Genomic DNA, 16,198 nt, shown 5'->3' on the forward strand with positions numbered 1-16,198 from the left:
GTGCATAAAAGCACTAGGGCACGAGTTATTCGGCTCCAGTGCTTTCACGCACTGAATCAATGCTCTGTCTGCCACTATAACATTGCCTCAGTCCTAATAAGTAACTTCCCTCTTAAAATGCATTATATGTGATCAAAAGGGATAGCACTTTTCTTGACAAAGAGAGAATGCATTAACATAACATGGATATTTTATTGTATATGGTAGTGAGGTTTATAAGTATAATAATATTAGTATAGGTGATGGCATAGATAGTTATTTACTATAATTCTTTTCAATTTATTTTATGACCTTGGATTCAGGTCCTGCGGTCAAAATATAAAAAATAATAAACATAGAAATTAACATAAAACACAAATAGTAACAGTATGGAAAATAATAGACCAAAATTTATAAATAATAACAATCTCCATACAAAGTAAATATTAATAAAAATCATCCATATAAAATCTGTGCATTATCTCCCTGATTATGCTGTCTAATTAACAAAAGTTTACCTGTAACTTCTAATTTATTGACAATGACAGTCAACCAATGCTGCAAAACATACCTTGACCAGCCAGCTAATCAATATGAAACTGCACTGCAGTAGGTAGTAATAATGCACTAAGAGAAGAAAAAAATCAATGGTGCATAAAAAGTGTTGGAAGATATGATAATTTGGCCCTACATTATATAGCATTGAAGTGCATGGAGTACAGAAAGAGTATCTATGTTAGCTAAAGCATTTCAAAATACTGTACCGGTGCGATGCCCGTAAGTCTCGGCTTGGCCCTCCAAGCGACTTCCCTCATACAGTGACGTAATGGTCCAAAATAAACCTAATAAGGATAACGACTGTTACTAAACTTGTACTTCCGCAGGAAACATGTATAAAACTAGGCGGAACACTTCGGACCGCAAGACTTTATTACAGTTTCCTAAACTCAATTTCTAATTTATTTAGAGAAATTCGAGTGAAACCTGGAATTTTAGCCGATACATGGGTGTGTCATAGATAAGAATAACATGATTATTCATGTGCTACAACTTTCGTCACAGACGGACTTATAAATAAAAAGAAATATTCACCTGCAAAGTAGTAGAAAGTCGGAAAATTATTACGTTTTCACCACTTTTCAATGAATTTTCATTAAAAATTGTTCGTTCAACATGCACTCGCGTCACTCCACCTTACTAACTGTGTTGCCATATAAAATAATAATTATACTTATCAAGTTGTCACTGTCGCTTTCTTGAACGATTGAATATTGTACGGAAACTGGGTTGAAAAACTGTAGAAATTTACAGAAATTATGAGAAAAGTACCTATAATGTCTGTGTAAATGATATTAAATAACAGAATTGCTAAACAAATAATTGAAATTAAGCAATCTTTGTAAATATTTCTCATTAATAAATCAAAATTTGTAGCTAACTCCCTACATATCCACATTTTCTTTTTCGATGTGGCAGCACCGGAATTCAGTTGTCAAAAAAATTTTGCTTCACTGGCTGGTGAAGTCGTTCGCTCGTTTTGTTTGTTGTATCAATTTGTATGGTCAATTATCAATTAACCCTCGTTAATAATGGTCTGTTGATTATTAAAAAGCAGTGCTCTGTGCTGATACTATCGATGTGCACTGTGAAGCTTGTGTGAAAGATGGCAGCTGGTGGTGAGGAGCTATGGCGCGAGTGCGCGTCCTGGCTGACGAGATGTGGGCTGCTGCGTCCGGATCACAAGGCCAACTGGGATACGAGCACTATCCACGATCTGGCATATATCCTGCGCGACGGGGTTTTACTCTGCAACCTGCTAAACGTGTTGCACCCTGGCTGCATCGACATGAAAGACGTGAACCAACGGCCTCAGATGGCGCAGGTAAGTCTGCCCGCTCTGGCCGCGACCTTCGCACTAATTAGTTACAAACCAATTTCGCCTCGCACTAGTGGCACACGTAATACACTGCTTTAACATTCTTTAGAATTTTTTCCAATAATTGGACATAGTTATGCAAACAAGAACCAACCCACACCTCGAGTGAAATTGAGTTATGTATTTAGGTAGAACACCAGGCGTGTCCTTTACGCACTCACAAAATATCCTGGCAATATACCAATCCAAAACGGAGAAAAGAAACCTTCGTCACTTATTTAGGGTTGGTACCTTCAGGGTACAACCCTAAATAAGTAACTTTTTAATAGCTAAAAAGGACCGTGCTGCTTAACTTCATATAATGTATTTTTTTAAATATGCTAAATGGATCCATGTCACATGTACTGAAGTACTGTAGATCTTTAGCGTTTTCATTATGAAAACTAGAACATGGAGTCTCATTAAGTAAATAAAAAGATATGTAATGTTTTCTATTTATTGCTATATAATATAATAGTATCTCTATATCATTCGCAATGCTACACATAACTCGCATTGTTTGTCTCAAATAACTTACCTATTTATTTACAAAAATCTAATTATCTCAAAAGTGACATTTTGTGGGTTGGTTCTAGTTTCCATAACTATATCCAAATTGTTCTATACACAATTTTTTTTTTTCATATTTTGCGAAATTCATGTGTGACCTGCCTAATTTTAATCTTACATTTTCCTGTTAGGAAAACATCAGTATCCTTGATGAAGTGTTTAGGCAGGGAATTATTATTCTATGGGGTGGTGCTCATGTATGTTGAAGTAATACATGCTACATTATGCATGCAAAATTGAGTTGGGTATAAAGGACTGAATGGCTCTCAGATATGACTGACTCTGAGTATTGTAATACTATAAATGTGTTTTTGTTTATCTTGCATTCTAAAGACGTGAATGAAAAGCTCCCTTCATATTAAGTACATAAGTTATGTGAATATGTTTACGTCTTGTGTCTTATCAGTTTAATTGCATATTATTGATTACTAATAATGAAAAAAGTATATCACTTTGACTTACTGCATGTATAATCTCTTTTAAATGATAAAATTATAATTGAGGCTATTACTGCAAAAATGGTGTAACCATATTACATTTTTATTCTACAATATTCATATTCATTTATTCATTGCATTACATGGGTAATATAAGGTTCTTGAAATAATATAAAGTGCTGCCATGTAACCCTGCAGGGCACTGCAATTTGTGGGACTTACATATTTATTATTTGGATGTTATTTTCATATATAAAAAATTAAGAATTATGATAGTGGTCATATAAATACCGCCAATGAACACTACGCCAACTTAATTCTTTGGTCGTTTTCCGTTTTTGATGTAAACAGCCTTATTTTATTCACTAATATTATGCTCCCCGAATTTTGTGCAAAAAAAAAGAAACAAAAAAACAAAATAAAAACAGAGATGACTAAAAAATGAAGCTGGTGTAGTGTTCATTGGAGGTATCAATATTGTTTACAATATATAAAATGTCTTTGGCTAATTTTATATTCATTTACGAAATTTAACTATACTGAAACAAAAACTTTCTTTTTAGAATAAACTTTAGTCTAACTTTTTATTACATAGTTGAGTACTTGGATGACAAATTCTGTGGTAGTGACCCGTTTAGCTCTTGCAAGTATTCTCAATCTAATATGTTTGAAATAATGTGTAAATCATAAATGTATTCAAATGTATATTTAAAAAGAGCAACCCCTAGAGTTTCTTGCTCATTTTTCTCATGGGAATCTGCCTTACAAATGTGCAGTAGAGTTCAATCAGCATGACGGTATCAGGTGTAATTTGCTCACCTATGAAATAAAGATTCATTGACTTTGACTAAGGTACTAGCCTTAGAGAACCAGATGAAGATCCGGGATTCGGATCTGATTTATGATATTACAAAATGAATATAAAATAAATATAATATACAGTAATGTGCCTGACAATCACAACCCTATTACCTTATCTCAAAATAGGAAATTTCCTGTCTCCTATGAGTACTAAACGACCTGAACGAGAAACATTTAAAAAAGTTAATTTCTAACCCGAAAATTTGCAATACAATTCTTTACTATGTTGGGATACATTGCTGTCTCAAGCTTTTTTTTTAAATTAATTTTCATTGTGTTACACAAAAAGGTAAAAATGTAATGTTGTGTATCTATTGCCTTGATTTATCTATTTTTAATTGTTTTCCCCATTATCATTGTAGTTAATACTGTAGGGTATTTAGTCATTTTAACCACCACATTAAGTGTGAGAAAAATAGCAAAATTCAAATATGTTATTACTCATTAATTACATAATGTATTAAAAACTATTATTTACTTCCAGAATAAACTCCATTTCCTATTAATGAATCTTGACTTAAATCTATACAAAATGTAATTATTTCTTAGGTGGAATGATCTTGTACAAAGACATACAACTTGCATATCAAAATTACATGTATAATTAAATGAAGAATTCATATATACACTTCACGCCTTTTCATCGGGGCAGGTAGACTAGGCAAGGTAGGTTGCTACGTTTTATATGGACTTACCATACTGCTCAGGCCACACAGGTAGCGGGAGCGTTCCGGGTCCGGGAATTTTTTTTATGTTCGAGTTCTTATGCACCCTGCACATTGAAACGGGATGGTGGCGGGGCGTCGTGAGTCGGGACCGGGGCTATCGCGGGGCGGGTGTGGGCGCAAAGCTTTGTTCCACTGAGTTCTATGAAACCGTCCGCAAGGAGCGGTAACGGCGACGCGCTGTCCGGGAGCGGGGCTTTAGCGGGATTGCACTTTGTATTTTTTAGAACTCTTGAGTCTGTTTTGATTAAGTTTCAGTATAAATTCAACCGTAATTTCTTTTGTGTTGTTTCTGTAACGCGAATTAAAGCAGAATATTTTCTTGAATACTACCCGACAGCGATATGGCTCTTTTTAAAAATCTAAGTAGAAAATGAAATTGCTTTGAGTGTCACACCGGCCGTTAGGCACTTTTCCCGCTGTACCGCATCTGTGTGTCCTGAGCTTACTTGACTTATCATACGAACTTATTATACTTATATTACGAACCTGCGGGTCTACTCTCGATCTCCGTCCGAAACAATTACTGTCAAATAAGTAATATTCGACAAAATTATAAGACATGTATCAAGTATGAAGCTTCATTCGCATCACGCGTCTTTTCATTTGGTCAAGTAATGCTTATTTGGCAGTAGTTGTTTCGGACGGATGTCAGACGGAGATCGAGAGTAGACCCCTAGATACACGTTTTTCGCCCCATTAACAAACACGCATTAATATCTTTGTACACGCTCTTCGCTTAATGGTACTCTTAACCTGGCCTTTGTTTAGGATGTCCTAAATGCACTAACGTACCAGACTAACCTGATCTTAAATTAGAGTATTCTCTGTATTCTTCTTATCGTATCGATGGCATATACTATAGTGTTTTTTATGGTGGTGAAAAGATTTGCCAATCGACGTAATGTTCTCGCCGATCCCTGTATTATAAGTACCAGAATAACAAATTCAAATTCAACGAATCATTTATTCCATTGGTAAAATAAATTTACACTCGAAACCGTCACATTTAAACTACTACTCGTTCACTACGCTGACCTCCCTGAGAAGAACGAGCAAGAAACTCTAGGGATTGCTCTTTTCAAATAAACTTAAATGCTATGGAATACACTTTGAATCAAATTTGTGTGGAATCAAGACCCATGTCGTCTTTCCATACATCTTTATCTAACACGAGTCTTCGAACCTCGAATCGAACCTTTCTTCTATAGCAAAAGTGCATTTTTTAAATGATATTCAGCGACGGGACAAATAAGTCGTGGATCTAGTGGTAGCAGTGCCACTCACGGCTTTAAATCGCAAAGATCTAAGTGTCACTGCCACTGCGCCCGTTCTCTTTAGATACAAATTGACAGGTCCCATGTGCCGTAACTTCACGAGCACCCTTACCTTTGAACCCAGTAATGCTCACCTTACGAAGGTCCCAAAACAAACCTTTTCGTAAAGAGCTCTACTGCTAAATTGCATATTAAATATTATAAAATATTAGTTAAAGCATGTGTCATATTTCCACGACAATGTGCTGGGCCCTGGTCACCTTATAGATAATGAAAGTGTTGTAACAATTTAGTGCGAAGAATTTTATTTGTATAAAGGGTTTGGCGAAGATAAGAATTTATCCTTAAATGCAAATGTTGCACCTATATTTTTTATATGTAACATGTCTTTGTTATTTTATTTTTTTATAATACCAAGTGACCGGACGAACAAGTTGTGCGCCTGGTGGTAAGCGTCAAGCCTATCCATAACAGTTGCAGGGTCGTATTCTATAACTTTACTCAATGCTCAAGTCAGGATTTGAGTATGGTTTAAAGCACTCGAAATCATACTCAAGTCCCTGCCATTAGGGTCGTATTTCCAGTGCTTGTGTTGCCAGTGCAATCCTGACTTGAGCATTGAGTAGAGTTCTAGAATACGACCCGCAGTGCCGTTCAAAGCTGAAAATTGCGAAGATCTTATGGGCACTGCCACTGCGATTGTTATCCTGAGACATAAGTTGAGAAGTCCCATGTGCCTTTAATTTCACCGGCACCGTTACCTTTCTAAACCGGAACGCAGTAATGCGTACTGCTTGACGGCAGACATAGGCAAAGGTCACAAGGAGCTCTACTGCTACTACGTAAATTTTAGAAACAAGAAAAGAAAATTTCAGAAACCATATAATGTTATGACAATAGTTATTTGTTGTGCAAGACTTCAAAGTTGTTGTTAGCCGCGAGTGCTTATATTGAACCCTGAGCAAGCGAGGGTATGGATTGAACTATAAAACTTTTATTAATGAAAAGTGTATCTTCGGATGCGTTCTGAATTTACACCTCATCAGTTTTTATTCATGCTTGTACTTTTCTCTTGTTTGATCAACGAATAAAATAATTTAATAAACACAATTAGTCATCATTGTCAATTTAATGTCAACAATAATAAGAATAAAGAATACCAACGGATTTATGTTACATAAGTAAGTAATGTACGACAAATAGCTTAATTGAACGGGCCTTTTTTTTATCGAAAGAAAAAGTTTGGTGCGTCACAATCCATCGTCAAGTTCAAATTTCAAAAACCTTTTCCACGCCAGCGTGCAAAAAACGCTTTTGCGCGCAAATTTCTAATGAGAACAAAAGCCTTTCCGAGCTATTGAGGTGAAAAAGATTTTTCCTGAACTCGGCTCAAGGTCGGATATTCGGAACCAGGGGGTCTTCTCCCATTCTTCGTCCTACATCCGTCCGTAACTACTGTCAAATAAGTAATATTAACTGCTTCCGTGGCCGAACGGTTACCATGCCTGCCACGCAGAGGTCCTAGGTTCGATTCCCGGGCCGGGAGAAATATTTGTATGGCCTACATTTATTTCTCTCGTGAGTTTGGGTGTAATTTGTGTTTGTCTATGTATGTGTCCATGGCACCCGCGACACGGGGTTTCCCTAGTGCGGGGCTTTGATGAGTGTGTGCGTTATTAAAAAAGAAAAAAAAATTCGACCATATTAAATGACAATGTCAAGTATGTACTCATTTAATAGTAATTAAATAAATAAATATTAGACAACATTACAACAACGTTGCTCTGATCCCAAAGTAAGTAGCTAAAGCACTTGTGTTATGGATATCGGAAACAACGACGGTATCACAAAAACAGATAGACAAAACGTTAACTATGACAATATTAACGATATCCTTTCAAAGGTAGTTTATTGGTTTAATATTAATAATTTGTTGCTCAACGCCAGGAAAACAAAGAGTGTTAAATTTGAATTAATCTAATGTAATATCGACTAGCCCAATCATAGAAATAAATGGAGAGAATTTAGACCTTGTTAATAAAGCTGTCTTTTGGAGTGACCTTAGACAGTAAACTTCAATGGTTTCCACATATATCTTCCTTGGCTAGCAGATTAAGCTCTGCTGCATAGGCAGTCCGTAGAATACGTGGGCTTACCGATGTTGCTACTGCTAGACTAGTTTACTTTGGTTACTTCTATAGTATAATGTCCTACGGGATTCTCATGTGGGGCAAAAAGGGAAATATATACAAACCATATTTGTGTTGCAAAAACGAGCGATTTGTTCTGTGTACTGTTTAGGTTTTCGACTTTCTCTCAGACAAAAATTAAAGGAGACTGGTATCATGACTGTGGCATCACAGTACATTTACTCAAACATTTTTTATGCCCGTAAAAATATACATAATTTTGTTAAGAAAGAAGATATCCATAATATTAACCTTAAAACTTAGTCCAAACTCATGATACCACGATTTCGTTTTACTATGGTAAACGATTCTTTTATGGGGAACTATATACGCTTTTACCATAAGATTCCGGAGTACATATTAAATTTACCATTTCCTAAGTTTAAAACTTACATTAAAAGTATTTTAATTGAAAAGTCATATTACAATATTGTAGACTACTTGTTAGATAAAGATGTATGGAAAGACAACGTGAGTCTAGATTCCACACAGATATGATTAAAAATGTATTCTATAACATTTAAGTTTAAATTTGAAAGGTGCAATCCCTAGAGTTTCTTGTTCGTTCTTCTCAGGGAGGTCAGTGTAGTGAACGAGCAGTAGCTTAAATAATGACGTTTTCAAGTGTAAACGTTTTATCAATGGAATAAATGATTATTTGACTTTGGCTTCGACAAATACTCAGACCCGAGACAAAATATGGTTAGTTTCTTCACTGACCCGGCCGGGGATCGGACCCGGGACCTCAGGGATAGCGACACCATGAAAACCGGTGTGCAAGCCACTCGACTACGGAGGCCGCCTTCGGCCAATTGTTTCGGATGTATGTCGGACGGAGAACGACAGTCCAGGGTCTGCAGATCGATTCAGAACCTTACGATAACTCTGTTGTCGTACCGATTCGATTAGATATCGTACGATTTCTTTAAATTTTTATTTACAATAACCGAATCGAACGTCAAACTTTCGCATTCGAAACCGAACCGAAATGACGTCACACCCGTACGATTACTCGAACTTCTCGACCGGCAAAGGCTACAAACGTTATTCGGAACACAGTTATCGAATGAGAGTTACCGAACGTCCCATTGTTTACAAAGCAAGAATGTAATATGGAAATATTTTATAATGTTAAATAAAGTCTGGATTTTGGTTAATTTTATTAATTTATTTTAATGCAAGACTAGTGCATTCCTATATTTTTAGGCCTTTTTTTTGTTTTTTTTTTTTATACATGACAGGCAAATGACTCCACTCCACCTGATGTTAAGTGGAAAGTGGTATCCAAACGCGAAGGAACCTAGTGCAGCGATGGAACCCTCACTGCACTAGCCACCTCCACCCTGCCTGCCTACAATATGCCTCTTCACGCCTCCATATATAAGAGGGAGGGAAGACATGTGCCGGAAGGGAGTTCCATTTGTCAACCGTGCGGCAGAGTAAGGAGCCACCGAACCTTTTAGTACGCGATGGAATGGAAGCCTTAAAAATATATATATAAAAGGATTTCATTTTCATCTATATTTGCCGACTAACTCCGTAAACGTTGTTCGATAACGATATCGTATCCGAATCCGAAACGTTTAATTCGAATGTTCTGAATAGCTCGGAAAGCGCCTTTCGATTCAAGAACGATATCCAGTTGAACGATTCGGTTGAGATATTGAAGAGTTCTGAATCGGGGTTCTGGTACGGACCTAAGCCAAGTATTCGGTTCGGTTGTTTTATTCTGATAGGATGAGACTGTATCAGATGTATTTTGGAGTGAGGTCATATTACAGAAGCGGCGGACTATCGAGCAAGTATCTAATTCCATTGACTTTTCTTTATTATTATTATCATAACAGTCATGGTAACCAAAAGTACTAATTTAATTTATCTCGATGAAACAAAAGTCTGCTAGCGGGAAGTTTACGAAACGTGTACAATCTATTTTGACCTTTCACCTTTTATTCCCACACATTTACACTTCTTAAAATAACTCGGTAATTAGATATTTGAGTGGTCTACACGTTTTTGGTTGGTTCACGGTATATATTGTGCTTTATACACCGTTATAAGCCCCAGTTATACTTGGTCTTTCACTAATTAAACGACGGCGGAGGACGACTTACAGCCACCGACCACCTGATGCCTACGTTATGGGGCTATCACAATGATCAATAAAGAAATAAATTACACTTAAGTTAGTAACAGTTAACCGTTAAGTAGCAGTAGACCTCCTTGTGAAAGAGTTCCTCCAGAGAAGTACTTAATTACTTTACCTTACCTATTTCGTAACGGGCGCAGTGGCAGTGCCCCTCTGATCTTTGCGATTTAAAACTCAGAGTGGCGCTGCAACTGTTATGGACAGGCGTGTCGCTTATCACCAGGCGCCCGACTTATTCGTCCCGACAATAGGATCATAAAAAAAATATTCTCTGTCTTCTAGTGTCTAGTCAGTCATGGGAATTACACTTTTTATTGTTTTTTAACATTTTTTTCATACGTAACATTGATCTTTTAAGTCTAGCTTATTTCGACTTCTGGGCCAGTACGAAACAACACGATACACCAACAGCGTTAGTGATATTGAAATAATATAAGTCTTATAATTTAAGTTTGTTAATACAAAATAACTTCGGTTATTAATTTTATGAGGGGTTTGTAAAAACAGATAACTTAAAATTTTTTCCTTATACAAGATTTTTTCTGAGTTAACATTTTGTAAAAATAATTTTTCTTACTCGTATCGCTGGCATACACTGTATTGCTTGCCATCGTGGCAAAAGGATTTGCCAATAGGCGTACGGTACCTACTTGCAAATGTGACGAAAAACATTGTATGCCACAAGGACGGAACAGCAGTTCCGGCCATTAAAGCCCTGAATTGAAACTTGAATAACCCTCTGTTCTTAATTGCCTTCTTATTTATTTATCTTAAAGGAAGACCAACAGCTTAAAACTAACTTATATAATAACAGTAACAACTGAGAGCCAATTACAGATCCTCACAAATAGAAATATAATAAGGATGCACAATTTAATTAACCTATTGCATAAATCATAACTTATTACGTAAAACATAAAAATACAACAACAGTTGCAAGCTTCACTATGAGTCAAGGAAATGCCCACTATTGAATGGCCCTTCTCGCCGAAATCATACTCCTATTCAAAAGATCCAGACCACAAGAACAGTATAGGCCGGGGGGTAGAACCAAAAGTGAATTGTTTCTCAAAATTTAGAGTGAGCTCTAAGTGATATTTGTGATAATAATTGCGGACAATCAATTGGACCTGATGCTGTTTTCATTAAAAAGATTAGGTCACTAATATATATCGGCGCATTTCAAGTGGTAAGAGATGATGCTTCTTACAGATATTGTAATAAGTGGCAGAATTGTAACAGTTCTTTGTACCATAGCACAGAAAACGAATAAATATTAACGTGGATTCCAAATTTGGCTGGCATACTCTAAAGTGTTGCGGACAAATGAGCAATACAGTACTTTTATAGTTTTCACTTGTGCAAAATATTTGGCACTGCACGTAATAAAACCCAGTGACCTAGAGGCCTTAGTCGCTATACTATCAATATGCGAATCGAATAGTAACTTAGAGTCATGTGGAACTTCTAGATCTTGTACAGTACATTGGTTTTGTAGTGCCACACCTTTAGAGAGAGAATAATATTATAAGTTACTTAAGTCGTGCTAAAAGGACGATGTAGCCGGTGGTCGCATGTAGTGACTGCCTGTCGGCCAAGTGCAACCACACCTTTTGCCTCATTGCGCCAGGTGCCGTATTTTAAGCACATCACTAGAATTGCATAAACTTTCTTATTCCCCTTGTTTGTAAAGAAAAAAAATACGTAAATACAAAACAGAAATCTTATACATGTAATTGAATCAGGATGTGTCTGACCTAGATGTAAAGTGGAGGAAATGAAGACCTACTACACGAACTTTCAGCACTGTCTCCTTATCACGAGCGATAACTATTACTATGACAGTTGTTTCCGTTATCATATTGTATTCCGTTATGAAAATGTATTATATCCATTGACTTACAATTATATGGACGTCGGGTCCGCGCTAAAAAGTGTCCGAACTTATAGGGCGTTAAAATCGTATACAGAGCGCCATTCACGCTCTAGTCTTCGTTTGTTCGACTGACAGCGAAGCAAGCAAAATTAGACAGTACTGCGATGACATTACAATTTAAATTCAACGTTTTAGCTTTTTCATATTCCTTTACATGTCACTACGTTTAAATAGGTTGACTTGGGAAATTTTTTTCGTGGTTTTCGTATTAGACCCGTCGTCCATTTATTTGTAAGTCAATAATTATATCATTTACTTTGTAACTTCTGAGGTTGCTCGTTGAACGTTTTAATAGCAGTAGAGTCCTTTTGAGAGTTCGTCCAAGGAAATGCTGCCACCTTAGCTATTTCTGCCGCAGTAAGGAAGCATTACTACGTTGCGATTTTGCGTCGAAAAAAATCGTAAGGTCCACCGGTTCGTTCCGTGGCTTAGTTTGCATAGCTTCTGTCACGGTTTGCTATATTTTCGAATCCGGGCGGATCGAAGAATTTTTTTTAAGAGTCCGATCTTTGTATATATATAATAATTATAACAAACTAGTGGAGTAATTTCACAAAAAATAATTGATCATCATGGAACAGGATGTTTCGCTCCTGATGTTCAATAAAACACTTAACATGTTAATTGTTGACAATAGTAGCATATATACTATATTTTTAACCGACTTCAAAAAAAGGAGGAGGTTCTCAATTCGACTGGTTTTATGTATGTATGTTACGCGATAAGTCCAGTATTTGTGAACCGATTTTCATGATTCTTTTTTTGTTGGATAGAGGGTATCTCCATAGTGGTCCCATTTAATTTTGAAGAAAATCATCCACCTCTAAGAGTGGCTGTTCACGCATGAAGATTCCTTTTTATACATAGCGCCTGAATTTTATTATAAGCAGCAATTATTTCAATGGTTGATTTTGCTATTCTCCAATTCAAGGCGTTTTTCTCTCTCGATATACTTTGAGAAGTGAGAACCGATTTTTATTATATTTTAGTGGCGAACTAGGGATGAATCCGGGTTTGCGCACTACCCGGTAACCGATTTCAATAAAACATGGTAATTATATGCAATTCCACGTACTTTTGAAGTCGGTTTTTTTAGTACTCTGTACTGAGATTATTTATCGTCAAATACGTGCGCATTTGACCCCATGTCATGACCTGATGGTGGTCACCCACAAGTGACCATGAAGATGGTGCATGCATACCCAAGTATTGCCTATTCGACCTCCATAGTCGAGTGACTTGTACACCGGATTTCATGGTGTCGCCATATCTGAGGATTGTGTCGGGTCTGAGAGTTTGTGGTACCGTCGTTATGTAAAAACATTTATACCACTCCTCCGTGACAAGCTGTGAAACATATTTTTCATACTCTTCGACAGCCTCTTCAGGTGATGAAAATAGTTGACGGCGTAACTGGTTCTTAATTTTTGGAAATAAATAAAAATCACGAGGTGCTAGGGCGGGACTGTACGCGGAATGGCTCATAAGGTCAACGTTGTTCACCTTCAAAATTCATTTGTCTGTCTGGCCGTGTGAGAACTGGCATTATCGCGGTGCAAGATGCTACGGCGTTTACGGTTATTTTTACGGAGTTTGTCAATAACTTCCGGCAAACAAATGATCGTGTACCAATCACTATTCACGGTACAACGATTGTCCAAAGCAACAGTAGCCACGTGTCCAGTTTTATTAAAAAAGAAGCAATCATCCGCTTAGAGGCACTTTGCATGCACGCCACTTTGGTTGGTTTCGTCTCATCTCGAAAGACCCATACGCTCGATTGCTGCTTTGTTTTGGGGTCGTAACTATAAATCCATGTTTCGTCACCTGTTACTATGTCCCACAGAAAATTCGACGCCCCTTAGTTGAATCTGGTAAGCATGGCATTGCACCAAGTGACGCGATGACCCTTAAAGTCGTAGAAAATCATACTACGAAAATTTTCACGAGTTAAATCCATGGTGATGTAGACAACCAATTTCTAAAATGACGCCACAATGTAAAAACAAGTGACAGTCAGCTGACTGTATACTACAGCCAAAGAGTTCCATTTTGAAATGTTGTAATTACTTTTTAAATATTGTTTATGTAAGTGGTGAGTTCCGGAAACTTGTAATGCGCCCTATAGTAATAAACTGAAAATAAAAACTGAGTTTGTTCAAATGTTGGATACTTTTATAAAGACATGGAGACAATATACGTTACAAATTTATCCATGTCCACCTAGCGTCTGACAAGGAAATAAGCCATTTCTTGGAAACAAGCACTTAAAAGGGTCCGCCCTGATGTAGGGTAATATGACACACTCCCGAAGTTCCCACAACGTGCGGTTGGGGCCTATTTTATTGAATACGGTACAACTACGGATGACCGACTATACATAATACTTACACAGAAAAAAAGGATTTCTACTAATAAGAAAGAGCAATTTCTCAAAATATTTTCTAATTCTGAAAAAATATTTATTAAAAGTAATAAAATATTGTCATTACAAAACTACTGCTTATCTTTTTCTAATACAATTTTACTCTTAACTTTATTCTAACTTTGAGACAAATACGTTCACTTCAAGATTTTATTTCATGTCTAATCAATTAATAGGACATTACTTACATTAAGAAATTTTTACCTCTTACATCAAATTTAAATAATCTTAAATGAATTCAAAATTTCTTGGGTGTATTTTAAGAAAATATATTCTTAAACAAAAAAAGAAGTAGTTTTCTATTCAGATTAATATTCTAAATTCTAGAGTATATTAATAAAATTTTTATTGAATTGATATTCAATTATTTTTTGTGAAATTACTCCACTAGTAATTATAATTATTAATACAAAGATCGAACACTCAGAAAAAACACTCAGAAAAAATTCCTTCGATCCGGTCGGATTCGAACCGACGTTTTCTTGCATACCGTGCCAGACGCTATACCAACTAAGCCACGGAACGAACCAACGGACCTCACGAATTTTTCTATGTGCTGTATTTTTCTATATTTTGGTCTTTCAACGACTTTTTAGTCGTAGCGCCATCTAGAGTATATTCATAAAGCAACATTTCGTTGCGTTTTCATAGTCAATGTTATCGTGACATGTCACCGAAGGCGCACACGGTAACGATTACTTTTACTTGTGCTTGTAATCATAAAAATCATAATCAGTCATTTATCCAAAGAAACAATACGTAGTATCTCTAGTTTGTTAGGGTGTTATTTGTAGTCATAATTTAAGAAATTTGGTTACAGCATGAAATCATACTACACTTGTAACAAGCACAACTTTAACATGCAACTAGTTCCATCACGCCACTGCTAGATGGCATTAGTTGTACTCTAAAACGCGCTATCGTTTTGTTGACTTCAATAGTACCTATAAAGTCATCTCAAATATCTGGAATTTTTAGTGCTTTCTGCAGCTGTAGCATTTATACGGCACTGAGTGGTCCTCAAATATTTGAGAAGTTTCCGTCCTATTTCTGCTACTTTAAGGTTTGGCACTGAACTGTGTGCTTTCACGCTAGTGAGACATACTGTTGGGTCCATAACCCTGTAAATTTACCCTTTTTGATATTAGAAAACTTAAATCTTCAGACAAATAATTAAGTCCCTTTCAATTTTTAAATTTTTTTTTCAAATCAATATCGGACATTTCTAATAACAAATAAATATTTTGTTGAATCTAGAGTGGCTTTGTGACTTGGATTAAATATTTCTATCTTGTAACTAAAATACACTTTTGAGACGTTTTTTTACTATTATCAAGTAATTATTCTCTAGCGTCTATAGGGAGAGGATCGTTTTGTTGGATTTAATAAATTTGTCTTCATAAAAAGAATTTTGTCTTTTTCTAAGTAATCTGTTTTTACCGTGTATGACATTTACGCAGGACTATATTAATAACTTGTTAAACAACCATTTTTTTTTCCATGATTTTTAATCATTAATCACCTTTTACTTTCATACAAAAACACATTTTACTTTCATACAAAAGTAAACATGTTTAAATAGATCGCTCTAAACAGTGATAGCTCTGTGCAAGAGCGCGGGTGGCCGTCGTCGGGGAGGACGCTTGCACTTTGGAACGTGCTACCAGGTACAGATCTAAAAAGTGTCAGATAGTGCTACAAAAACTTAAAAGTTTGTTTTTGGTAAATTTATTGG

The 16,198-nt window shown here is 36.2% G+C and overlaps 1 protein-coding gene across 1 annotated transcript in view; it reads left to right on the forward strand.

The window, feature by feature from the left end:
* The first annotated feature begins 1,502 nt into the window (after positions 1-1,502).
* Positions 1,503-16,198, forward strand: part of LOC113233244 (protein vav) — an 84,317-nt gene continuing 69,621 nt past the window's right edge. Inside the window, exon 1 of the mRNA XM_026468286.1 lies at positions 1,503-1,861. Within this exon, the coding sequence (XP_026324071.1) occupies positions 1,643-1,861 (219 nt within the window). The 5' untranslated portion in view covers positions 1,503-1,642. The remainder of the gene's footprint in view (positions 1,862-16,198) is intronic.

This window comes from Hyposmocoma kahamanoa, unplaced genomic scaffold (assembly GCF_003589595.1).
Source record: "Hyposmocoma kahamanoa isolate Upper Pololo Valley unplaced genomic scaffold, ASM358959v1 78, whole genome shotgun sequence".
In the NCBI taxonomy this organism is placed as follows: domain Eukaryota; kingdom Metazoa; phylum Arthropoda; class Insecta; order Lepidoptera; family Cosmopterigidae; genus Hyposmocoma; species Hyposmocoma kahamanoa.